Genomic DNA, 26,129 nt, shown 5'->3' with positions numbered 1-26,129 from the left:
ACTGAGCAACTGAGCAGACATGCACATAATACCTCAGATGAGCCACCATCTTGCCTGGTTTTTTAGTTAAAAAGCACTCTTAATCTTCATTAAAATTGAGCTCTTAAGCAGAACCCACATGGCCTTGTTTAAATTCTTAGGTATGGTACCTAAGTTTAAATTCTTAGGGTCGAATTGAGAAAACTCTTTATTCTTGAATTTAAGCAAAAAGAGTCAAACAGAAAACTCAAGACTTTTTACTAATTCGGTTTTATCTGTCTTACCATAGTCTTGTCTTGTAATCCCTTGATACAAGGATGTTTTATACTTTTAAAGAGAAAGTGAGTTAATAACATCGTTAAGTGAGCATTATGTTGACTAGCCTATCAAGCAAAAGCAGTTTGGTTAATTATGTTTTCTTTCCCATTTCACTTTAGCTAGTCGTCTGGGATTATATTCCAAAACCTCCCAGTCAGTCTCAGGAGAAGAAATAGATGCAATGGATGTCCAGCAGCTTTCACAAATAGTGCCAAAGGTAGGCGTAAACCAGAACCTTTCAGACTAAGGCTTTATTGTAGGCATTACCTCTCCTCCTTCAGTGTTAATGAAGCTATTCATTTGAAAACAGTTGGGACATGGCCACCACATTTGTTGGTCTAAATCATGAGGCAAAATTTTATCACTGAGATCTGTCTTATCGTTGAGTGTCTATGAATATCAGTGCAAATTTGTTAACTTCAGCAAGAGCTCAGTTTCCTCTGAGAAAGATACTGTGGAAAATTAACAGTGGTGCTTGTATTTATAAAGTACAGAATGGAGACAGATCATTACTTTATACTTCTTATCCTTGTGTTCTGTTTTAATTGAATGCGGGTATGATTTTTTTTTTTAAAGAGCTGTCATTTGCATACAGTAAACTTTTTCCTTTTTAATGTACAGCTCTTAAGTTTTGATGGATGCCTGTGGTCCTTGTAACTAACACCACACAGGTTCCTCCCATCCCAGATCCTCTTGTGGTCAGCTCCTCCCTCTGCTTCTAGTACTTGGCAACAATCATTGATTTTGTTTTCTGTCCCTGTAGTTTTTGCCTTTTCAGAATGCTGAAAATGGAATCATACAGCATGAGGCCTTTGAATCTGCTTTTTTTGATTTAGCATAATGCATTTTTAATTGCTGAGTAGAATTCCACTGCACTTAGTGAATGTTACCAGTGCACCAGTTTAGTTTAAAGACATTTGGATTATTTTCCATTTTTGCTAATGATGGTTAAAACTACTAAAAACATTTGTATATAGCTTTGTAAGAAAATAAATATTCATTTCTCTTAGATAAATACATGAGAGTAATTGCTGGGTCATATGGTTAATGTATGTTTAACTTTGTAAGAAAATGCCAGATTGTTTTACTTGGCGGCTTTATTGTTTTGCATTCCCATCAGCAGTGTTTGAAAAGTGGTTACCAGCACATGGCATTGTTAGTTTCCCCATGCCCATTCTAATAGGTATATCATGGTTGTCTTATTGTGGTTTCAGTTTGCATTTCCCTCACAACTAATGATTTTGTGTACCTTTTCATGTGCTTATTTGCCATTCATATATTTTCTTTAGTGAACTGTTTAACCATCCTATTTTTAAAAAATGTTTTATTTTTGGATTTTGGAAGTTATTTTGTGGATAAAAGTGGATATATTGTGGATAAAAGTCTTATTAGATATTTGATGGGAAGAAAGTTTTTTCCATTTTGGTTTATCTTTTTAGTCTATTACCATTTTACTTTAAAAAACAGTGGTTTTCAATTTTGGTGAAATCTAGTTTATCATTTTTTTCTTTTATGGATCATGCTTTTGATGTATTATCTAAGGACTCTTTCTAACCCAAGGTCACAAAGATTTTTTCTTATTTTTTAAGATAAAAGTGTCATACTTTTAGGTTTTATACTAATGTTTCTGATCCATTTTGAATTATTTTTGTCTGTGAGAAGTGGAGTAAGGTTCATTTTTTTAATGTATGGTTATTTAGTCATTTTAGTTCCACTTGTTGAAAGCTAAGCTAAGCTAAGCCACTTCAGTCGTGTCTGACTTTGTGCAACCCCATAGACGTCAGCCCACCAGGCTCCCCCGCCCCTGGGATTCTCCAGGCAAGAACACTGGAGTGGGTTGCCATTTCCTTCTCCAATGCATGCAAGTGAAAAGTGAAAGTGAAGTCACTCAGTTGTGTCCGACTCTTGGCCATCCCATGGACTGCAGCCTACCAGGCTCCTCCGTCCATGGGATTTTCCAGGCAAGAGTACTGGAGTGGGGTGCCATTGCCTTCTCCAATTGTTGAAAAGACAGTGCTTTTTTTCATTGAAATGCCTTTTTAGAGCATCTGGGAGCAGTATGGATGTGTGTGTCTTCTCCTGATAGTTTTTCCCTACATTTATTTCTAAAAGAATAAATCCTGTATTAAGTTCCCTGAGGGTATTGAGACAGAATGTACATTAGCAAATATATATGAAATCTGCGATTAATTAAACATTTTCCCATTAGATCTTTGTTTAGCCTTTTCCCAGAGATGCTAACAAGTAGTGACATCAGACAGACTGGAAGTTTCATTTTATTTGCTTTCTTCAGTTCACTGTCTGGCTTTCTGATAAAAATGCTAATGAACTCTGAAAACCAACCTGAAGGCAGTTAGAGAAGGAAGAAAGGCAGTTAGAGAAGTAAGTTATAAATTGCATTATTAGCATGACAAATTACATCATTGGTCATTTCCAAATAAGAGTTTTTTTGCATCAGTTGTGGCAGATGCTCTGATGTTATTCCAAAGAGAGGAGCTCATGAATTGCTTAGAGTCGTCCTATTCCGTAAATACCAGAGCTTCTTTCAGGTTTATCATGTCTCTTCTTCCAGTACTATCAATGAATTATTTCAGTCGTTTCAGCTGAGCTGAGCTGGACTTCTCCCCATGACCTCCTATGCCCTCAACCCTCCTTGGCCTTTTTCCCCATTTTTATTGTGTGTTCATGTAACTCTTAAGTCTTGGTCTTAGGCTTTTACTTTAGAGAAATTTGAAAAGCTTTTCATTTATTAGTGTTAGAAGCAAAACAAAACTTTTTGTAAATGGCCAGCTCAGTGAGGTTTTACCGCATGTACTAAAATCATATTAATTGACTATTTTCCTTTATAAAAGGGTTTTTGGCACTCCTCTTCTATAATTCAATCACACATTCCCAATCCTGTAACATTTCTCTGTCCTTTTGACCTAGGACAATTAAAAAATAGTATGGAAATGGAATTTCCATATGGGAATTCTCCATGTTTTTTTATTTATGATTTCCTGAGTGTGTTTGCTATTGGTAATCTTTTCTCGTTTGTTTTTTATAGCACTGCCTCCATTCGTATTTTTACTAATTAACCAGGTCCCTATAATAAAATCCCAGTTTGTGTACTATTTAATTTTTGGTACGTTGTCAATACTTATTTCAACACATCAGGTATTTTTTAATCTATACTGGAAGATTTGGAGACCTTTGGGACATTATTTTAATGCCAAGAATAATATTTCTTTCATTAGCCTCTCCTATTTGTATTTACTTACTTTCTTCTCTTTATAACTTCATTTCTGTTAATGTTGATCAAAAGAATTGTGAGTACGGACTACAAATATGACACTGAGAGACAGATCCACGAGAAGAGAAAAACCCTTTTGTGGGTTCCTTTGAAAGTACACAGCCTTTCTCCATTTCCCTCCACAATATTCCCTGCACTTTCCGCTGACAGAGTTCTGCTTCTTTCCTGTTGTCCTTGTGCTGGTCTACTGTGCTCATTCTGATTCGCCCTTCCTGCTCCTATACTAAGTGATTGTATTCTGTGCTTATTCACCCCCTTTTAGGTAGAGAAACAGAAATAAAGATTAAAAAGATTATAATAGAGGAATTTCAGTTACCCCCCAGTTCAGTCCTAGCTCTGTGATAAGTAGTTGAGTTTTTACTCACTTCTAGTTTCTTTTTAATACCTAATTTCTTCAGGCCATAATTTTGTGTCACTAAATTTCAGTGTTTTTACTCAACCAAAAAGATTGATGTGCTAATCTTGGTGCTTTAAGGAGACTTTACTCTGTGCAGCATTATATTCCATGGAAGTCTTCAGCTTTGTATTAGAGATCTGCTTAGTCTCAAAGAAGCTGCTTTTGTTTTTGATTTGCCATCAGAGCTTTGAAATGCTGAAATATCTATATCAAGTGATAGGTATACTGGATGCATGCCAAAGTAACTTGTGACTATACAAAAGAAGTATGTTTTCAGCCCAACAGTTGATCTGTTATCCTCACTGCCATTGTTAGTGATAACCTGTAGTGGCTGTGAAGGGGTGATTTGAATGTTTTGAATGATTTGCTGTGAAACAAAGGCAAATTTTTACTCTGTATGACCTGAGTGTTTGTAATTAGTAATTAGCCTTTTATTTAAAAATTCTGTAAAATCTGTAGTCTTTGCTAAATGCTCTTGTACTCCGTGCTGTGTGCTACATGATTAAATTTTTGCAATAATGTAGAATTTTCAGTTAGAAGGTAACTGGTACATTTTAAATACATATGCAGCCAAGTCCTTTTTATTTTATTAAAAAATTGTTTTCAATTGAAGTGTAGTTGATTTGCAGTGTTGTGTTAGTTTCAGGTGTACGGCAGAGTGATTCATTTTATACGTGTGTGTGTGTGTGTAAGATTCTTTTCCCTTATAGGTTATTAGAAAATACTGAGTATAGTTCCCTGTGCTGTAGAAGTAGGTCCTTGTTTATCTGTTTTGTATATAGCAGTGTGTATTTGTTACTCCCAAACTCCTAATTTACTCTCCTTCCCTTTTCCAGGTGGCAGTAGTGGTAGAGAACTCACCTGCCCAATGCAGGAGACACAAGGAATGTGGGTTTGATCCCTGGGTTGGGACGATCCACTGGAGGAGGAAATGGCAACCCACTCCAGTATTCTTGCCTGGAAAATCCCATGGACAGAGGAGCCTGGTGGGCTACAGTCCGTGGGGTCACAAAGAGTTGGACACGACTGAGCACATACACATCAGCACCCTTCCCCTTTGGTAACAAGTTTATTTTTTATGTTGTTGGGTCTGTTACTGTTTTGCATATAAGTTCTTTTTATATAAGTTCATTTGTATCATTTTTTTGTTTTAGATTCCACATGTAAGCAATATAATGTGATACTTTGTCGAGCTTACTTCACTTAGTAGGAGCATCTCTAGATCCATTCATTTTGCTGCAGATGGTATTATTTCATTCTTTTTTATGACTGAGTGACTGAGTATTCCTTTGTGTGTGTGTGTGTGTGTGTGAATATATATATATATATATATATATATGCACTCATTCATGTCTGACTCTTTGCAACCTCATGGACTGTAGCCCGCCAGGCTCCTCTGTTCATGGGATTTTATAGGTGAGAATACTGGAGTGGATTGCTGTTTACTTCTCCAGGAATCTTCCTGACCTAGGGATCAAACACATGTCTCTTGCATTGGCAGGTGGATTCTTTACCACTACACCACCTGGGAAGCCCCATATGTGTATATATGTGTATGTGTGTGTATGTGTGTGTGTGTGTGTGTGTGTGTGTGTGTGTATATATATATATATATATACACACACACACATATATATATATACACACATACCCCAAGTGGCACATATTTATATATACTATATCTTCTTTATCCACTCAACTATTGATGGACATTTAGGTTGATTCCATATTTTGGCTATTACTAACAGTGCTGCAGAGTATTAGGGTACAGTTGCCCAGGAGTGGGATTAAAGGATCATATGTTAGCTCTGTTTGGTTTTTTAGGGAACTTTCATACTGTTCTCCATAGTGGCTGTATCAGTTTACATTCCCACCAGCAGTGTAGGGAGGGTTCTCTTTTTTCCACACCTTTTCCATCATTTATTATTTGTAGACCTTTTAGTAATGGCCATTCTGACTGGGTGTGAGACCTCATGGTAGTTTTTATTTGCATTTTTCTAATAATTAGCAATGTTGAGCATCTTTTCATGTGCTTTTTGACCATCTGTGTGTATGCTGCTAAGTCACTTCAGTCGTGTCCGACTCTGTGTGACCCCATAGACGGCAGCCCACCAGGCTTCCCTGTCCCTGGGATTCTCCAGGCAAGAACACTGGAGTGGGTTGCCATTTCCTTCTCCAATGCATGAAAGTGAAAAGTCAAAGTGAAGTCGCTCAGTCTTGTCTGACTCTTCGTGACCCCATGGACTGCAGCCTACCAGGCTCCTCCGTCCATGGGATTTTCCAGGCAGGAGTACTGGAGTGGGGTGCCATTGCCTTCTCCAATCGGTGTGTATAGTACTTTTTAAGCACTAAAGAATTTCCAAATGGATTTTGAATCTTTTTAAAGGAAGAATGCTTTCCACATATGTTATGTGGTTCATGGTACCTAGAGGATATAAGGGTAATCAATAATGTGATAGTATAGTTAACCCCTGAGAAAGTTTTAGATCTTTATCCTAAGATTCAGTCACTTATTCATTCATTTCACACTTGTTTATTGAGCACTGGAGGGCCAGATCTCTGCCTCATGGAGCTTTTAGTCTTAAGATAAGTAGATGTATATATTATGTTGCTGGTGGGAATTGTGGAAGCTTTCTCCTGACTCCTGCTTGCTTTGAAGTAGGAAATGAGGTTGTTAACTGAGAGTGGGGCTAGGAAAGGGATACATTGGAAGCATGAGGAGGGAAAGCTAGTGTAGACCTGTCCTCTGGGAGAGTAGGAAAGAGAATGGTGAGTCCTGTAGGTGTTAAGTCACCTGGCTTGGGTGTGTTGGAAAGAGTGATGGGGAGGCAGTGGTTAAATATCCTTGTGAACCATGGCAGGTAGCCCCCAGAGCAGCACTGACCACAGGTAAGATTTGTCACTGAAGAAGGGAATGGAAGACGCCTACCCATCTCCTCTCCTCATAGTGCTGTTGGGGAGGACTGGGGAACAGCCCATGTCTTGTGGATAAGCAAGTTAGAGCAGTGTGGGAGGGAGTGGGGGTACAGGTGATTTGTGGATGACTAGCTGGGGCACAGCTGTGAGCATTTTAGGAGACCAGGAAGTGGCATGAGGAAAAGGGATTAAATATATTCTTTGGAGAGAGAAGATCATATAAGCAAGTGGAGACACAAAGGAAGACCGCCTAATGACTCAAACTAAGTAGAACAGCATAGCAGTCACTTCATACTGTTTAACAGAAAAAAGGGCTCAACAGACATTGAGAAGCAGCTGTTCTTTAAATCTCATGAAGACAGAAGAAGGGAAAAGGCTGTATTAGTTGAGTGTCAGTGTTGAGGAAACATGCAAGAGAGCTTTTCCTTTCTCTGTTTCTGCAATGTTTCAAGATAAAGCTATTTTCTTTTCAGAGCTTAAACATGGGTGGGATAAACTGGGTGAATTGTTTAGATTGTGTATTTCCTTTAGTACCTAAAGTTTGAAATGGCCCTGTCGAATGAGTGTCCTAACAAGTGTATGGTATTTTCTTGAGTTTGATCTCTATGGCAAAACAGTTCAAATTGGTAATTTAAAAAATATTCTTAGTTATACGTACATAGGATATTCTGATAATTCTTAATGTTTAAGAATTTTAGTGTATCTTGTGTTTTAACAGGTTGCAGTATTTTACAGAGCTAGCCCAAGGCACAAGATGAAAATTATCAAGGTGGGTCTTTAAGAATCACATTGTTTCATCTCTGTATCCAAAATGCTTCTGTCTGTCTGCATTACTACTGGGAGTTTTCTTAGAGTACTAAAGTCAGAAGTGTTGTGAAGCAAACCAAGTGCTTTTTAAAGCCTGAGATGGAAACAGTAACAGAATTTCGTTAGCAAAGGAAGATGTAGAAGAAAACTTTAAGGAAATAGCTGCAAATATAGTCTTCTTTTAACATTTGAATAGTGTAAGTCTGTTCTGATAGGAGTCTACAGCCAGATCATTCCAGTGTGAATAGGAATCATTACTATAAATACAAAAAGAAAAAAATGTTTTGAGATTGTGAACAATTTTAAAGAGCTATGATATTTATATTAGTCAAATATATACAAAGCAGCTGACATGGTATCCATCAATTCATCGGCTTATTAATCACAACAGTGCTGCGTTGTAGTAAGGTAAGGGTTTCTCAGCCTTGGCACCGTGACACTTGTGGGCCGGATAATTCTTCATTGCAAGAGACTGTCCTGTGTATTTTAGGGTTAGCAGCACCCTTGGCGCCTGTCCTCTAGATGCCAGTAGTGTCCACAAAGTCATGACACTCAAAAATGGCTCCAGACATTGCCAGGTGTGCCCTGAGAACCACTGTGTAATTGACTCTACGTCAGGCTTTACACACAGAGTTCTCACACATGGGAATATTAATGGCAGCTTTTTCTAAGCTTTATCCTAAGACCTCTGTATACTGAAGTTTTTTTTTGGAAAAGTGATGGTATATATTATTTCCAGTCTTTGATTATGTGGGAAAGAAAAAGGGAGGATTTGTATACCTCCTTATCTGTGTGAAAGCAACATTCTAATCAGAACGCCTCCCTCCCACTTCACCCCTCCTACCCCCAGTCTCTGCAGAAGAATGGGTCAGTTGTGGCCATGACAGGAGATGGAGTAAATGATGCAGTTGCTCTGAAGGCTGCAGACATTGGAGTTGCGATGGGTCAGACTGGCACAGATGTTTGCAAAGAGGCAGCTGACATGATCCTGGTGGATGATGATTTCCAAACCATCATGTAAGTTTTCCTTCACTGAATGCACATCAGAGAGTTTCTTCCTATCCTTTTCTGCACCTCATTTGCAGAAAAGTGTTTAGCAATTTTAGGTGCTGGATGAGCTAAACTATTTTACTAAACTAAGCAATCTCGTTTTGTGTCCTAGTGTGTAGTTTTGGGGGAAATTATTTGTATGGAATGGACATAAAAAAATGGCAGGGCTATTCATTTAAGAAATATTACTGAGTACCAGCCAAGTTTCACATTTCCTTGCCACTAGCGTGGTGGTATAGCAGTGAACCTTCATGTGGGTTTATTCAAGTTAAATTCAGGCTCTCAGGAATAAGCATGTGACTGGCTTTATGACAAAGACTCATATCTGTTTCCTCATGTTAGGAATTCTTCATGTTGCCAATGATGCAGTTTATTTGAATAGATTTGTTTCATCTATAGTTTCTAATTGATTTAAGATTCTTCCATAATAACCTGCTGGTGTCATTAACCCATGTGGCCTCAAGTGGAACATGTGGGCCCTCAGGACCCAGAATTGCAAGGTTCTTCTAAGGATAGAAGATACTTAATTTCCATTCTTAGAATTGTATAAAAATCTCAGAAGATAGGATAGTTTGTTTATAAAATACATGTTTTCCTAGACTGAGCAAAATGAATGAGAGGATTTTCATGAATCTTTGTAAAATATATTCTTTTTATAATTCTGGTACAACATATATCTAATTGTATCTAGGAATAACAGATGAGTTAACATTGCCACTTAATTTCTGACCTGCATTAACTTAACCCCTTACCATACATACATCTGTACCTTTAAGAAAAATAAACTTAGGAGGGGTAAAGATCATTATTTTAGTATTATAAATGTATATTATTGTCTTGTATAGAAACACAGTATGTGATTTTAATGTTGACATGTCTTTTAAGAATAAAAATTATTGTGTTATGAAATTAGTTCAGGTACAGTAGGAGGCTTGACTTTAATGCCTTGCCAGATAGTGTTTCTGTATTTTTTTCTAGTTTTAATTATGTTAAGTAAAATTGTTTTATTAATGTATGGGTTTTATCAGTTGGGAACTTGTTTTCAAAATTAGTTCCACAGTATTGCTGTATCCTTATTTTTTTGTGATTATATTTTCTCACCTAATTTTATTTCTAACTTTCAGGTCTGCAATTGAAGAGGGTAAAGGGATTTATAATAACATTAAAAATTTTGTTAGATTCCAGCTGAGCACGTAAGTTTGTAAGAAATTGTGACAAACTTGTGGGTCTTACAGATAAATTATTCAAAAAGTAGAATTGAAACAAAAGCCTATAAGCTTCTGGCTCTGATTCTCATATGTAAGTTTTCCATTGTGAAAACTGGATTCTATCCTAAAACTAAACATGGCATGATAATTATAATTACTAAATATAGTAAATATAAAGCTAAATATAATTACTTGTGTATATCATCATCAAAATATATTAATTGTTGTGGCTTATTTAATACCTTCTGAAGTAACTAAGAAAGGGGTGTCAAATTTTAATTTTTCTTCTTGGTATCTTTTTCCAAAAGCAGAAGGGCTTTTATTGTAGTCTATTACAAAACACAGTTATAAAAATATTGAAACTCTTAACTGTTATCTGAACTCAGTTAAAAAAATCTTCCTCTTTGTTGTTGTTATCTAAACACTTTGCAAATCCTTTATTAAATTGCTGTGGATCATAAGGGCTAACTCTTTAGATCATAAGGGCTAAATAGTCACACTAATGAAGCAGTAGTTTACTTGGAAATATAGGCTTCCTTTAAAAGAACAGTAGTAACATGAGAGTTTTAAATGATAAAGTGATTTCATAAAATTAGCAAGAATTATACAATGTTGATACATTTTTAAAAATAACTCTTTCTTTCGATAGGAGTATAGCAGCATTAACTTTAATCTCACTGGCTACATTAATGAACTTTCCCAATCCTCTCAATGCCATGCAGATTTTGTGGATCAATATTATTATGGATGGACCTCCAGCTCAGAGGTAAGAATTTCCTCATTTGTAAACTAGAAGGACAAGGATAGCCTTATATCCTGATAGTTAAGCTCTAAGACTTCATTCCCAGTAGCATCGGAAATCTCTGCAGCATCATGTTTGTTTTAAGTTGTGTGATGTGAGCGTATCATTTACTCTTCTGGGATGCTCATTCATGCATTAGGATCTGAGCTTTTACACTGAGATCAGAGCAGGGAACAGGTATAGTCCCTGTCCTTTAAGTAAGCTGTTTGTTTCTTGGACTAGAATGTAATGGAGAAATCTCTCTCTGGCTTTAGTGCTATTACCAAGGTTCCACCATCATTCTTAGAGACTTTGGGAAAGTACTGAAGGACTACTTCAATATTGTAGTATTGAGCATCTGATGGTTTCTTTTATAATAACGGGGCCCTAGATACAGCTTTCTTAACAAAGTAATTAATATGTATCAATGTATAACAAATTATCCTAGTTGAAACTTCCTTGCATGAAAGATATTTCAAAATCCAGTTGGTTAGTCATGTATTTCAGGCCATATTTGAAATAAGTTATATAAATGAAATGGGGCAGTTTTTTGAAATTTGATTATCAGGCCCCTACCAAACTGTGGCAAATAAACAGCAAAGAGTGATAAAATTTATGGTTATTTTTGAGTTATCATAGCCAAGGTTTTCTTCATAATTCAACATTTTGTTTCCATAAGAAGGGATTTAGTTTCTGGGATAATTGAGGTCAATGAACTTGTGAAAGTAATAAATCCAAATTTTACTTAAAACTTTAATTCACTTTTCTGTTTGTTTTGAAGCCTTGGAGTAGAACCAGTGGATAAAGATGTCATTCGTAAACCTCCACGCAACTGGAAAGACAGCATTTTGACCAAAAACCTGATACTTAAAATACTTGTTTCCTCAATAATCATTGTTTGTGGGACTTTGTTTGTCTTCTGGCGGGAGGTATACTCACTGGATAAGCTGTTTTATTATATGCATTCTGTATGACAGGATTCCATTATTTTTGTATATTAAACAGAAGGCTGGAAGTTAGGATAACCTTCAAAAATAGAATAAAACATTTAAAAATAGTTTGATTTCAGTATTTATAGGTTAATAGAATTCCTGATTCATATTTTAGAATTATTTAAATATGCAGAGAAATATCAAATACAATAAAAATGAACATGAATATTTGGGAAGAAGTTAGAAAATCTGAGCCTTTAGTATAGCTATTTTAATGTCATTAAAAAAAAGTTGTTTTAATATCCAGTTTACAGTTTGGGAGAAGACTTTTTTCTTTATGTAGACTACAGCTATTCTTTAGGTGACTTATTTAAAGGGTGTATGGGAAATTTAAGTTGCTTATATGTCTTATATCTTAGACTAAAGCTTTTTTAAGAGAAAGAAAATATTAGCCCTTTTAAAGCATGTAGTATTTGTCCATTAAATTCAGCCAACTGAAAATCTTTTTCTCCTCTCAACAGCTGCGAGACAATGTGATAACACCTCGGGACACAACAATGACTTTCACGTGCTTTGTGTTTTTTGACATGTTCAATGCACTGAGTTCCAGATCTCAGGTACGCTTGAGTGATTGTAGCTGGCTAATTCAATTGGGTAGAGTTCTCTCTGTAAGTGGGCAAGGTTTTAGCTTTGCTTGCTTTTGTAGCCTTGGTTACAGGTCCAGATATAGCCTTCCTACAGACATGTGTTCTAACAGGGATGGGAGATTTGGGGAAGTAGGCCTTAACTTTGGCCAGAAGATTAAAGTAAATCACAGATGTCATCACCTGATTTTTCCTCTCATTTTCATATTATCTGTAGCTATGTGATAGGTTCAAGTTAACATTATCTGAGCATAGGACAAAGTTCATAGCTACTGTTAAGATGGTGTACTTCCTTCTCATTATAGAAGAAAGTATTGTTGGACATACAGGAGCAGTTTTGTGAATATTAACATTTTCTTACTATCTCCATTAGTGTGTCAAAACTTAGGACATTTAAAATTTTCTTTTTTTCCCATGCTGTATCTTAAGGTGGATGGTCTTCTCTTGATTGAAGTGCTTTGATAGAAATTAGTGGGCTAGAACCTAATGATACTTTTTCAGAGCATGTTGTTCTTGGAAACTAGTTATATTTGCCGCCTGATTGTTCAATTTTAGAGCACCTTAGGCATCCTTAACTATTTATTACCATTCGCCATGCTTGAACTTTCCAAGTACAATGCATTGTCATTAATTTAGACTAATTTTTAAAGAAGCTATAGTATTTGGTTTTTGTTCTATGAAAGGCATTTTTACTTTTTCAGTATACATGTAACTAAGTCTAATCTTCAAGAAAGTTTCTTAGATTATGTACCTTAATGAAATGATTTAGAAAATAATCATATACAAAAAAAGTTTGTTATGCTCTGGAAAGCTAAAGGAAGTTTCTTTCTGTGGCCTTTATTTTTTAATAAAATCAGTTTGGTTTTTTTTTTTTGGCTGTGCCGTGTGGCATGTGGGATTTTTAGTTCCTCAACAAGGGATCAAACCCAGGACCCCTGCATTGGGAGCATAGAGTCTTAACCATGGGGCAGCCAGAAAAGACCTAGTATCACTTTTAAAGAAAGTCCTTGATAAAGAAAAGCTGCTTTAAAATTTACCCTACTCCGTGTGAATTATTCCAAAATATAATTAAGAGATTTCATGTACTAGTATTGTAGAATTGAGTCCAGCTTACTAAAAACTAGAGGTGAATATTATAGTAAAGAAGTTGTTTCTGGTAATAACTGAACTCTCTGCTCTGCCAACAGACCAAATCTGTGTTTGAGATTGGACTCTGCAGTAATAAAATGTTTTGCTATGCAGTTCTTGGATCCATCATGGGACAGTTATTAGTTATTTACTTTCCTCCACTTCAGAAAGTTTTTCAGACTGAGAGCCTAAGTATACTGGGTAAAAGAAATGTTATGTTTTATAATTTATATATTATAAATGAGTTGTAAATATTTTCTAATGTATTTGTCCTAAGAAAACTTCTTTTAAAAAGTGAAGTAAGTGGCTTGCTTTGAAAAATATGTGTGCTGTTTGTATTTGGAATCACATTTAGGAGAGTCACTCTTCCAAATCTGGTTTTAAACTTTTCTGGTAATTTTTTTCTTGTTAATTTTTTATAGGTTATCACTTGTCAAAATCATATTTGGTGATTCTGAAAGACAGTAATTGTAGTTGATAACTTTTTAATTTTGTTTGAAGAAAAAACTAGATTTAAGCTCACTAAAAACTAGATGGCTTGTCTTTAAAATTACCCTTTTGGTTGTTAAGCTAACATTTTCCTCTTTGCACGTCTTATTTTATGAAATAACAGCCCTAAAAACAGAGTTTTACTAAGTTGATGTGGAAAGTGAAAGTGACTGAGTTGTGTACGACTCTTTGCGACCCCATGGACTGTGTCTATGGAATTCTCTAGCCAGAATACTGGAGTGGGTAGCCTTTCCCTTCTCCAGGGGATCTTCCCAAGCCAGGGATGGAACCCAGGTCTCCCGCATTGTGGGTGGATTATTATTATTATTATTTTTTTTTTGTGGGTGGATTATTAACCAGCTGAGAGCCACAAAGGAAGCCCAAGAATACTGGAGTAACCTATCCCTTCTCCAGCGGATCTTCCTGACCCAGGAATTGAACTGGGGTCTCCTGCATTGCAGGCGGATTCTTTACCAACTGAGCTGTCAGGGAAGCCTGATGTGGAATACAGACATTATTTTTTCATACACTCTGCATGAAATGTATCATTGTATAGTACATTTAAAGGTTAATCTTCCTGTGTAAATGTGAGGATGGATGCATTTTATGATAATGCTAGTTCTCACTCTTGGGTTTTTAAAGTTAATTTGGATATTTTTGATCACTATTTTTTGCTGTAAGTTAATCTTAATGTTGAACTAGTTTAATTTCAGGATTTTAATTTCATACTCATATTCTTTCCTCTTTAAAAAAAAAATGCAGTTTTAAGAAGACACGTGAGATTTTTTGAAGCAGTAAATAAGAATGAGATAGTGTGAACACCATTGTAAAGACATGGTCTTTTAACAGTAACTTGCAAGTGGAATAGATGCAGATTTCAGTCAAGCTATTTCCCACTGCTTGAACAGCCTTTAAAAAACAGAAAACTCCTCTTGGTTGTGTTGCTGTTGAAGTTTGTGATTCTCAGGTTATTATTCAGGGAAAGCAGTCAGAGGACTTGTTCTCTGGGTTCTAGTTCTCTGGTGCTGCTTGTCCTTGCTGTGTGACTTTGGGTAAGTCATTTGGTGCATTTGAGCTTTACTTTCCTTATTTTTAAACTGAGGCTAATTGTGGCTACTCAAGGAATGGTTGAGAAGTAATGTATTTTAAAAGCTGTGGTAAAATGCTAAAAAAACATAAGCTATTAACCTCTGAAATTATAAGTTCAAAGAATTGTAAAACTCTGTTTTTTCTTGCAGATTTACTGTTTCTTCTGGGTCTCACCTCGTCAGTGTGCATAGTGGCAGAAATTATCAAGAAGGTTGAAAGGAGCAGAGAGAAGATCCAGAAGCCTGTTAGCTCGACATCATCGTCTTTTCTTGAAGTATGATGCATATTGCATTCTTTTATTTGCAAACTAGGAATTGCAGTCTGAGGATCATTTAGAAGGGCAAGTTCAAGAGGATAAAATGAAGATTTGAGAACTTTTGAACTTTCTATTGACTAAAAATGAGTGTTAAAGACTTGAGACTTTAACCTGCTGACAGTCCCAAATGAAATTATGCAACTTTGGTAACATTTTCCTTGATTTAAATTGGCTTTTGCAACTGAATGGAACTTCATAAAGTGTATGGGCAGTTATTTAATTAAAAAAAAAAAAGGTAAAACCTGAACCACCTTCTGCACTTAAAGAGGTCTAACAGTTCAAATACACTATCTATTCTAGATAGATATGATTTTTTTTTAATTTTTAAATATTGTACTATTTATGGTGGTGGGGCTTTCTTACTAATACACAAATAAATTTAATCATTTCAAAGGCATTCTGTTTGGTTTAGGAAGTTAATTCCCAGGAGTGCCATATTTCAGCTACTGTATGTCCTTTTCCCTGCAGTGTAAGCAGTTCAGCTACCTTGTTATCATTTTTGTATCTCATGTTTTTTGCACAGGATGTGACCACTGTCAGATCACTGTTCTTTTCTTTCTTTTTGTGATTGAAAAGCCTATACTGCAATTTGAAGTAAATGTTTGCTTTTCTTTGTAAGTGTAAATGGTTGCCTTTTTTCTTCCTTTTTTTATTTTTGGTATGAGTCTTTGGTCTAGCAAAATTAATAAATACAGAGCTGTTGAGTGGCTTTCTAGGTAGGGTAGCTAGGTAGGGTAGTAATTAACATTTAGTCATGGAGTCAAAAATATTTAAGACTGTTTGAGCTGAAACTGATAGCAGATTTATATTAACTTGTTATGCCTTTTTTTAGAGTTAATGTAAATACATATTTTGTCAAGTATCATCTTGATGAAGTCACCTCCTAAATATAAATCCAAGTACCTCACCTGAATATCTGAATTGTATTATTTTCAGTGTCTTTTTATGTGTACTTTAAAGAATCTTTTTTAGAAAGTATAGAGTGGTAAACTTCAAGAATTGAAAAGCCCCAAACTTAACAGTTTATGGACCAGAGTGTAAGCGGAAGATTCTGTGCTGACCTTGGTCTCTGTGAATCTGCAGCTTTGGGGCCTAGGTGGTGCACAGCCCACAGTCTGTCCCTCTCCTCCTCCCACCAGTATCTTCTGTCTTCTTTCTGCTTTACTGGGCAAGCTAAAGAAATAGATAGATTTGCTCTTGGAATGCCATCAGTTTTTGTAATAGCTGGATGGGGTGTAGGTAATTTGTTTTGAGTGTGTGGCAAATTTGGGCCAGAAATTCAGAATTAGAAATACATTTTCTGTTGAGTATTTCTCTCTGAAACAGAAACGGGTCTCAACTTCTTACATGTTTAATTCTTCCTAAAGTTTACTGAATTTTGTATTTTATAATTATACTTTGCAGTTTTTATCTCCAATATTAAACTGCACTGTTAGCACCACAGTACTTTTGTTAACAATAGGAAAGATACCTGTTCTGTGAGTCTGTGCGGATATAACTGAAACAATTTAGTATAAGGACCTGAGATGTCTGCAGTTGATTCTGCTTTACTCTTTAAGGCTTGATAGTCAAATGTACATGGAAGCCATTGTCTAATCAACTTTTTCTTTAGTGATGGTGATGTTTCATATCTAAATTTTGTAATAAGTTTTCTTCTCTGTTACAAAGACTTCAAATACGTATTAAGTGCACGTCAGTCTTTTGCTTTGCATTTTAGGTTCATATGAAATAAATGTGCCTATTCTGATATTTAAGATTTTAAACCTCCCCCCAGAATGATTTATTTTCAAAAGTTAAGGTTCTTCCAGTTGGGACTGTTAATGTTAAAATCATATGGATGTTGAAGATACAGAAATTACACAGTACTCATAGTACACTGAATCTGTGATTTAAAAAGAAGTGAAATGTATAGTACAGATATCATCTGTATAACAGATTTCCCACAGTAAAACAACAAATTAGAGTTCGTCTCTGTGTGTATTTCATATAGTATATTATCTGAATTAGCATGGATAATCCAAATGCACTAGTATCTAAATTTTTAATTTTTCCCCATTTCCTGACCCTAAGACTTGCTAGATGTAGCCCCTAACAATACTAACTTGATTTTTCCATGTTAGACTACCTCATGAAGTTTTCTGTCCTCAAAGTGATTAAATGTCAGGGAAAAAAAGGAACTTTAATTCACCAACGAGGTAGACAGTCCTCAAATGATTCAAATCGACTGCAGAGGAACAAGACTTAGCATGTTCTCTCAGATTTGTGCTGAGCACTGCATGACCCGGAGATGAAACTGTGAAACTAAACAACCTCCCCCTCAGAACACAGGCTTCTTTTAATAGCAGTAACTTCACTGACAAGAATAAAACACATTTTTATATCTCATACCCTAGCAAGGCATATCTGTTACACTGACAGTCTTTCTGAGTCATTGCACATTTTGATCTCTTTCATGTAGTACCTAAGTAAAGTATGGCCAGAACACTGGCCATACTCACAACAGATTCTCAGTGACTAGACCTGGTTTGGTGGCAAACAATAAATATAAGATCTAAGAACCTCAGTTAACTTTACCTTGCTTTCTGCCTCTGTCACTTGGCAATTTGTGTGCATTTTATTTCTACATATGAACTAACCTGAACTTAGATGGATGAATTGACTGTCATTTGAGAAAACTTTTCTTTAGAACTTAGATATACTAGGAATAGAAAGGTGGTAGCATCTGTGCCCTTCAAGAGTTCATGGAACAGGTTAGCTGAGGATATACCGTTAACAGGCTGTCTGATGAAAGTTCGTAGTGGTATTTGCATATTTATTTTGGAAATACACATACATTAAAAATGAATACAGTGCATTTTACTGAAAGGTTCCATTGACATTGACTTTTGGAAATCTTTGAAATGCCTTTTTAGAGTAAGCTGCGACCCAAATAGTAGCTGCTCTGCATACTAAAACACGGTGTGGATAAATGTTAATCCTAACTGGTATATGGGTAGACAGATTATCCTGATAATTAAGCTCCCTTGAGCTCAGTTAGTACTTGGAATGACTATGAACTCTTGTTGGGTTTAGGGGTTTGGTTTTCAGAGTTGGTTATTATTAATAATGGATCTTGGTTAACCAGTCCTTGATATTAATGTAGGTATAATAGTCTTCAAATAGTTTGGTAGGTTTCTCAGTCTTAACTTGGAGACGAAAGTGAAATACATTAAATACAGTGGTTAAGTGCTGCCTCAAGTGCTGCAGTAGTGAAAGGAGAGAAATACCTTCATTGGAAGATGTGATCAAGGAAATTTCCTAGAACTAGTGGCATCTGAATCACACCGTAAGTTGAGAAACTCCAGTCAAGGACAGCAGGATGTGGCAACCAAAAGGCATAACCTCTGCAGAGTGTTGGTGGAGTCTGGAAGGGACAGGTGAAAATCACAGGAGTTTAGGGCTATGGCAAGGCCTCGCCTAATTTGAGGGCAGGACAGATAGGCTGGAGCCTCATGAAGGAGGTGGAGGAGAAGAATCTGAATTACAGCCTGCTGGAAGATTTCAAGAGTGTGGAGTTGGGGGTTTTGTCTTGTAACATGCTGAGGGGAGTTCAGAGGGTAAAGATAAAACAGAGAGACTGATTAGAGAACTGTAGGCACTTAAGGGTTAGAGGGACCAACTTAGATGTGGCAATTAGTATGGAGAGGAGAACATGGAATTTCTGCCTTCTAAGAGCATTTGACATGACCCGATAGGAGGACAAGAAGATACTACATCTTCTAGCTTTTTGGCTTGGGTATTAGAGTGTTGGGAAAATTTCCAGAGCTGAGCAGCTTTTAGTGGGACACAGGTTGATTTCAAGTGTGAAGTTTGTGATGTTCTTTTTCATATTAGATGAGGTTTCTAGCCTGGGATGAATTAAAACCATGGCTGACTAATTATAGGTAATAGGAAAATAATTTCTTCTTACACACATTGATTTTATACATATATATATATATATATATGTATGTATGTATATATAAGTAAAATTATTTCATTCCAATCCTAAAGAAAGGAAAAGTCAAAGAGTGTTCAAACTACCACACAGTTGCACTTATCTCACACATTAGCAAAATAATGCTCAATATTCTCCAAGCTAGGCTTCAAAGTATGTGAACGGAGAATTTCCAGATGTTCAAGCTGGATTTAGAAAAGGCAGAGCAATCAGGGATCAAATTGCTAACATTCGTTGGATCATAGAAAAAGCAAGAGAATTTCAGAAAAACATCTGCTTCATTGACTATGCTAAAGCCTTTGACTTTGTAGAACACAACAAACTGTGGAAAATTCTTCAAGAGATGGAAACACCAGACCACCTTACCTGCCTCCTCAGAAATCTGTATGTAGCTCAAGAAACAACAGTTAGAACCAGACATGGAACACTGGTTCAAAATTGGGAAAGGAATATGTCAAGGCTGTATATTGTCACCCTGCTTATTTAACTTATATGCAGAGTACATCATGCAAAATGCTGGGCTGGATGAACCACAAGCTGGAATCAAGATTGCCGGGAGAAAAATCAATAACCTCAGATATGCAGATGACACCACCCTTATGGCAGAAAGTGAAGAAAAACTAAAGAGCACCTTGATGAAAGTGAAACAGGAGAGTGAAAAAGCTGACTTAAAACTCAACATTCAAACAACTTAGATCATGGCATCTGTTCTCATCACTATGGCAAATAAATGGGGATGCAGTGGAAACAGTGACAGACTTTATTTTCTTGGGCTCCAAAATCACTGCAGATGGTGACTGCAGTCACTAAATTAAAAGACGCTTGCTCCTTGGAAGAAAAGCTATGACCAACCTAGACAGCATATTAAAAAGCAGAGACATTACTTTGCTGACAAAGGTCTGTATAGTTAAAGCTATGGTTTTTCCAGTAGTCATGTATCAGTGTGAGAGTTGGACCATAAAGATAGCTGAGAATTGATGCTTTTGAACTGTGGTGTTGAAGAAGACTCCTGAGAGTCCCTTGGGCTGCAAGGAGATCAAATCAGTCAATCCTAAAGGAAATCAGTTCTGAATATTCATTGGAAGAACTGATGCTGAAGCTGAAGCTTCAATATTTTGGCCACCTGATGTGAAGAACTGACTCATGTGAAAAGACGCTTTTGCTGGGAAAGATTGAAGGCAGGAATAGAAGGGGACAACAGAGGCCGAGATGGTTGGATAACATCACCAACTTGATGGATATGAATTTGAGCAAGCTCTGGGAGTTGGTGATGGACAGGGAGCCTGGCATGCTGCAGTCCATGGGGTCACAAAGAGTTGGGCACGACTTTACAACTGAACTGAAGTAAAGCAATAGGAATCTAGCAAAATGTAGTGATGAACCTATTTGCAAGGCAGGAATAGAAAATAAATAATGGTATGGACTTATAAATATGTCCATAGAGAATCTTGGTGCCCTGTGAGGACCTAAAGGGTGGGATGTGGGGAGTTGAGAGGGTGGCTCAAGCAGAGGGCGTATATGTATACTATGACTGATTCACGTTGTTGTACAGCAGAAACTAATACAACATTGTAAAAGCAGTTATTCTTCAATTAAAAATACATTTTAAAAAAGTAAAGCAATAAATGAATGTGAACTCAGCTTTGAAAGTAATTTCTTTTGTTATTAAGAGTTATGGTAAGAGAGTAGAAAACAGTGCTGATTTTTTTGTTTGTTTGTTTGTATTTTACTCATAGTTCTTTGGATCTCTCTAACCTCATATCTCACACATACTGTTCGAACACAGTCCACTTAACTGGTCTTTTTGGACAGTAGTTCTTCAACTTGAAATCCTTTTTGCTCTGTTTTAATTTGATAATCAGAGATTTTACCTGTTCTTCAAAGCCCAGTTGAAGAGCCAACCAGGATGGCCTTTCCAGATGGCTCTAAAGGTATGTGTATGTATGTGTGTGTGAGGGGTAAATACTGGTTAAAATAAATGGAGCCATAAGTTTGCATATACAGTTGTGGGATTTTATTTTTTAGAAAGCTTAAATTTTAAGTATAAGCCACTTAAGTGATAAATGCAGATAGAAATTTGCTATAATCTTCTGTTTTTATTCAGAGTAAATTTAGGTGGTGGAAGTTTGGGTAGGAAAAACATTTTGAGGCTTTAGTTTTGATCCTTGTAAATTCCCCTCTGATGTAGACCTGCCAGCACTCCATGTACCTGAGAGTGTGGGGCCTGCCCGTGTCTGCACTGCTCCAGGTAGGCAGTGCTTCCTGTGCGGATCACAGGACGTACCTGGCTCTGCCATTCTGTTCCCTTTGTGTTTGAGTCTAGCCAAATTGGCAGATATCCTGGCAAAGGCCCATACATCTACAGTGGCCCCAAGGCTACTGGCCTGATGAACTGCCTTCATACATCAGTCCCAGATGCCCCATCACCATTATTTCTTCAGCAGTAATTGCATTCTTGCTACTTAGATAAGGGTAGAAATTATATTTCACAGTATTAAAGCACAGTGTGGGAAATTGGGCACATTGTTCTACATGATCCTAAAGATGTTATTTTTGTTTTCTGAGTATTTTCAGCCTTTGAATTAAAAAAAAAAAAAAAGCTCTTGGATACATGTTTTTTTTTTCTTTTTTAAATACCAATTCACTCAGCTATATTAGTTTTATATTGAGGCCTTCCCTGTTATACAGTTAGAAGTAACAATTTGGTGTCATCTGTGGTTATAAAATACCATAATGCCTTGACGATTTTTCATTTTTCATCAAGTCGGCACCTTAAAAGCCAATATGAAACAACTGGTTATATGAGTCGCACAAAATATTATCTTTGAGCAATACATAGCAGGCCCCAACCAAATGGCAGAAAAATGTATGCTTGATAAAAAGGACATGACAGCTTTCATACTGAAGCATTGCTAGATGGATTTTCAGTTCAGTTCAGTCGTTCAGTCATGTCCATCACTTTGTGACCCCATGAATTGCAGCACGCCGGGCCTCCCTGTCCATCACCAACTCCCGGAGTTCACTCAGACTCACGTCCATCGAGTCAGTGATACCATCCATCCATCTCATCCTCTGTCGTCCCCTTCTCCCCCTGCCCCCAATCCCTCCCAGCATCAGAGTCTTTTTCCAATGAGTCAGCTCTTCGCATGAGGTGGCCAAAGTACTGGAGTTTTGGCTTTAGCATCATTCCTTCCAAAGAACACCCAGGACTTATCTTTAGAATGGACTGGTTGGATCTCCTTGCAGTCCAAGGGACTCTCAAAAGTCTTCTCCAACACTATACTTCAAAAGCATCAATTCTTTGCTGCTCAGCTTTCTTCATAGTCCAAGTCTCACATCTATACATGACTACTGGAAAAACCATAGCCTTGATTAGATGGACCTTTGTTGGCAAAGTAATGTCTCTGCTTTTCAATATACTATCTAGCTTGGTCATAACTTTCCTTCCAAGGAGTAAGCGTCTTTTAATTTCATGGCTGCAGTCACCACCTGCAGTGATTTTGGAGCCCAAAGTCTAACACTGTTTCCACTGTTTCCCCATCTATTTCCCATGAAGTGATGGGACCGGATGCCATGATCTTAGTTTTCTGAATGTTGAACTTTAAGCCAACTTTTTCACTCTCCTCTTTCACTTTCATCAAGAGGCTTTTGAGTTCCTCTTCACTTTCTGCCATAAGGGTGGTGTCATCTGCATATCTGAGGTTATTGATATTTCTCCCAGCAGTCTTGATTCCAGCTTGTGTTTCTTCCAGCCTAGCGGTACTCTGCATAGAAGTTAAATAAGCAGGGTGACAATATACAGCCTTGACAAACTCCTTTTCCTATTTGGAACCAGTCCATTGTTCCATGTCCAGTTCTAACTGTTGCTTCCTGACCTGCATATAGGTTTCTCAAGAGGCAGGTCAGGTGGTCTGGTATTCCTATCTCTTTCAGAATTTTCCACAGTTTATTGTGATCCACACAGTCAAAGGCTTTGGCATAGTTAATAAAGCAGAAATAGATGTTTTTTTGGAACTCTCTTGCTTTTTCGATGATCCTGTGGATGTTGGCAACTTGATCTCTGCTTCCTCTGCCTTTTCTAAAACCAGCTTGAACTGAAATTTCACGGTTCACGTATTGCTGAAGCCTGGCTTGGAGAATTTTGAGCATTACTTTACTAGTGTGTGAGATGAGTGCAATTGTGCGGTAGTTTGAGCATTCTTTGGCATTGCCTTTCTTTGGGATTGGAATGAAAACTGACCTTTTTCAGTCCTGTGGCCACTGCTGAGTTTTCCACATTTGCTGGCATATTGAGTGCAGCACTTTCACAGCATCATCTTTCAGGGTTTCAAATAGCTCATCACCTCCACTAGCTTTGTTCGTAGTGATGCTTTCTAAGGCCCACTTGACTTCACATTCCAGGATGTCTGGCTCTAGGTCAGTGATCACACCATCGTGATTATCTTGGTCATGAAGCTCTTTTATGTACAGTTCTATGTATTCTTGCCACCTTTTAATATTTTCTGCTTTGTTAGGTCCATACCATTTCTGTCCTTTATCGAGCCCATCTTTGCATGAAATGTTCCCTTGGTATCTCTAATTTTCTTGAAGAGATCTCTAGTCTTTCCCATTCTGTTGTTTTCCTCTATTTCTTTGCATTGATGCCTGAGGAAGGCTTTCTTCTCTCTCCTTGCTATTCTTTGCAACTCTGCATTCAGATGCTTGTATCTTTCCTTTTCTCCTTTGCTTTTCGCTTTTCTTCTTTTCACAGCTATTTGTAAGGCCTCCCAGACAGCCATTTTGCTTTTTTGCATTTCTTTTCCATGGGGATGGTCTTGATCCCTTTCTCCTTTACAATGTCACGAACCTCCGTCCATAGTTCATCAGACACTCTATCAGATCTAGTCCCTTAAATCTATTTCTCACTTCCACTGTATAATCATAACAGATTTGATTTAGGTCATACCTGAATGGTTTAGTGGTTTCCCCTACTTTCTTCAATTAAGTCTGCATTTGGCAATAAGCAGTTCATGATCTGAGCCACAGTCAGCTCCTGTTCTTGTTTTTGCTGACTATGTAGAGCTTCTCCATCTTTGGCTGGAAAGAATATAATGAGTCTGATTTCGGTGTTCACCATCTGGTGATGTCCATGTGTAGAGTCTTCTCTTGCGTTGTTGGAAGAGGGTGTTTGCTATGACCAGTGCATTCTCTTGGCAAAACTCTATTAGCCTTTGCCCTGCTTCATTCCATATTCCAAGGCCAAATTTGCCTGTTACTCCAGGTGTTTCTTGACTTCGACTTTTGCATTCCAGTCCCCTATAATGAAAAGGACATCTTTTTTGGGTGTTAGTTCTAAAAGGTCTTGTAGGTCTTCATAGAACAGTTCATCTTCAGCTTCTTCAGTGTTACTGATTGGGGCATGGATTTGGATTACTGTGATATTGAATGGTTTGCCTTGGAAACAAACAGAGATCATTCTGTCGTTTTTGAGATTACATCCAAGTACTGCATTTCAGACTTGTTGACCACGATGGCCACTCCATTTCTTCTAAGGAATTCCTGCTCATAGTAGTAGATAATAATGGTCATCTGAGTTAAATTCACCCGTTCCAGTCCATTTTAGTTTGCTGATTCCTAGAATGTTGACATTCACTCTTGCCATCTCTTGTTTGACCACTTCCAATTTGCCTTGATTCATGGACCTAACATTCCAGGTTCCTATGCAATATTGTGCTTTACAGCATCGGATCTTGCTTCTATCACCAGTCACATCCACAACTGGGTATTGTTTTTGCTTTGGCTCCATCCCTTCATTCTTTCTGAAGTTATTCTTCACTGATCTCCAGTAGCATATTGGGCACCTATCGACCTGGGGAGTTCCTATTTCAGTATCCTATCATTTTGCGTTTTCATACTGCTCATGGGGTTCTCAAGGCAAGAATACTGAAGTGGTTTGCCATTCCCTTCTCCAATGGACCACATTCTGTCAGACCTCTCCACCATGACCCGGCTGTCTTGGGTGGCCCCACATGGCATAGCTTAGTTTCACTGAATTAGACAAGGCTGTGTCCATGTGATTAGATTGACTAGTTTTCTTTGATTATGGTTTGAGTTTGTCTGCTCTCTGATGCCCTCTAGCTACACCTACTGTCTTACTTGGGTTTCTTTTACCTTGGACATGGGGTATCTCTTCACGGCTGCTCCAGCAAAGTGCAGCCGCTGCTCCTTACCTTGGACGAGGGGTATCTCCTCACTGCCACCCCTCCTGATCTTGGACGTGGGGTTGCTCCTCTCGGCTGCCGCCCCAGATTGATGAATTTTAGGTAGTTATAAATGAGTGTGTCTTCATGGTCCTTTATCATATTCATCCATATAGTTGCATAATATGACTGCGTTGGAATTTATAACCATCTTTCTTCAGGGAGTAGGTCTAGATAGATAGCCCATGAATTAGAGGTGTTAAAAATTAAGAGAAACTGTTTAATATTTTCCTAACTCACCCACATAGGGCTGTTAATTTAATCTAGGGGATGACAGACCATTGCCCACAAATTTTATTCACACACAAGTACTCACATTCACTTCCATATTGTTTACCACTGCATTCATGTTGGTCTTTCATAGAAGGTTGCCTCTGATGCAGCTGTTCACAAAGAGCAGAATAAGGCCTCTGCAGTGTGTTCAGTGGACCAGAAAGGAGGGGGCATCAATCTTCTCTATCCTCCAGTTTCTCAACAAGGTATTCTGTCTGAAATGGATGCAGCTGATACCAGATTTGCTGTCAGTGACTCCTGGGTCTCCACCAAGGTTCCTGTCTGCGGAAAAAGT

General features: G+C 37.3%; 2 protein-coding genes across 5 annotated transcripts in view; one reads left to right on the top strand and one right to left on the bottom strand.

Annotated features, from left to right (window-relative positions):
* ATP2C1 (ATPase secretory pathway Ca2+ transporting 1) overlaps window positions 1–15,971 on the top strand; it is a 154,229-nt gene extending 138,258 nt beyond the window's left edge. For 3 of the 4 annotated variants that reach the window (XM_070794805.1, XM_070794823.1, XM_070794812.1), the window contains 9 exons: window positions 417–514; window positions 7,621–7,671; window positions 8,560–8,726; window positions 9,884–9,952; window positions 10,617–10,733; window positions 11,530–11,677; window positions 12,202–12,297; window positions 13,512–13,653; window positions 15,180–15,971. In XM_070794805.1, coding sequence (XP_070650906.1) covers window positions 417–514; window positions 7,621–7,671; window positions 8,560–8,726; window positions 9,884–9,952; window positions 10,617–10,733; window positions 11,530–11,677; window positions 12,202–12,297; window positions 13,512–13,653; window positions 15,180–15,310 — 1,019 coding nt within the window. In that variant the 3' untranslated portion in view covers window positions 15,311–15,971. The remainder of the gene's footprint in view (window positions 1–416; window positions 515–7,620; window positions 7,672–8,559; window positions 8,727–9,883; window positions 9,953–10,616; window positions 10,734–11,529; window positions 11,678–12,201; window positions 12,298–13,511; window positions 13,654–15,179) is intronic. The other variant, XM_070794818.1, reaches the window with a different exon arrangement.
* The window catches only part of ASTE1 (asteroid homolog 1), a 33,802-nt gene continuing 22,994 nt past the window's right edge, over window positions 15,322–26,129 (bottom strand). The window contains exon 7 of the mRNA XM_070794874.1: window positions 15,322–26,116. The gene's annotated coding sequence lies outside the window, so the exon portion shown is untranslated. The remainder of the gene's footprint in view (window positions 26,117–26,129) is intronic.

The sequence above is a fragment of the Bos indicus genome, chromosome 1, assembly GCF_029378745.1.
Source record: "Bos indicus isolate NIAB-ARS_2022 breed Sahiwal x Tharparkar chromosome 1, NIAB-ARS_B.indTharparkar_mat_pri_1.0, whole genome shotgun sequence".
NCBI classification, from domain to species: Eukaryota; Metazoa; Chordata; class Mammalia; order Artiodactyla; family Bovidae; genus Bos; species Bos indicus.
The sequence above is the reverse complement of the archived record's forward strand: the minus strand, read 5'-3'. Positions and strand labels throughout refer to the sequence as shown.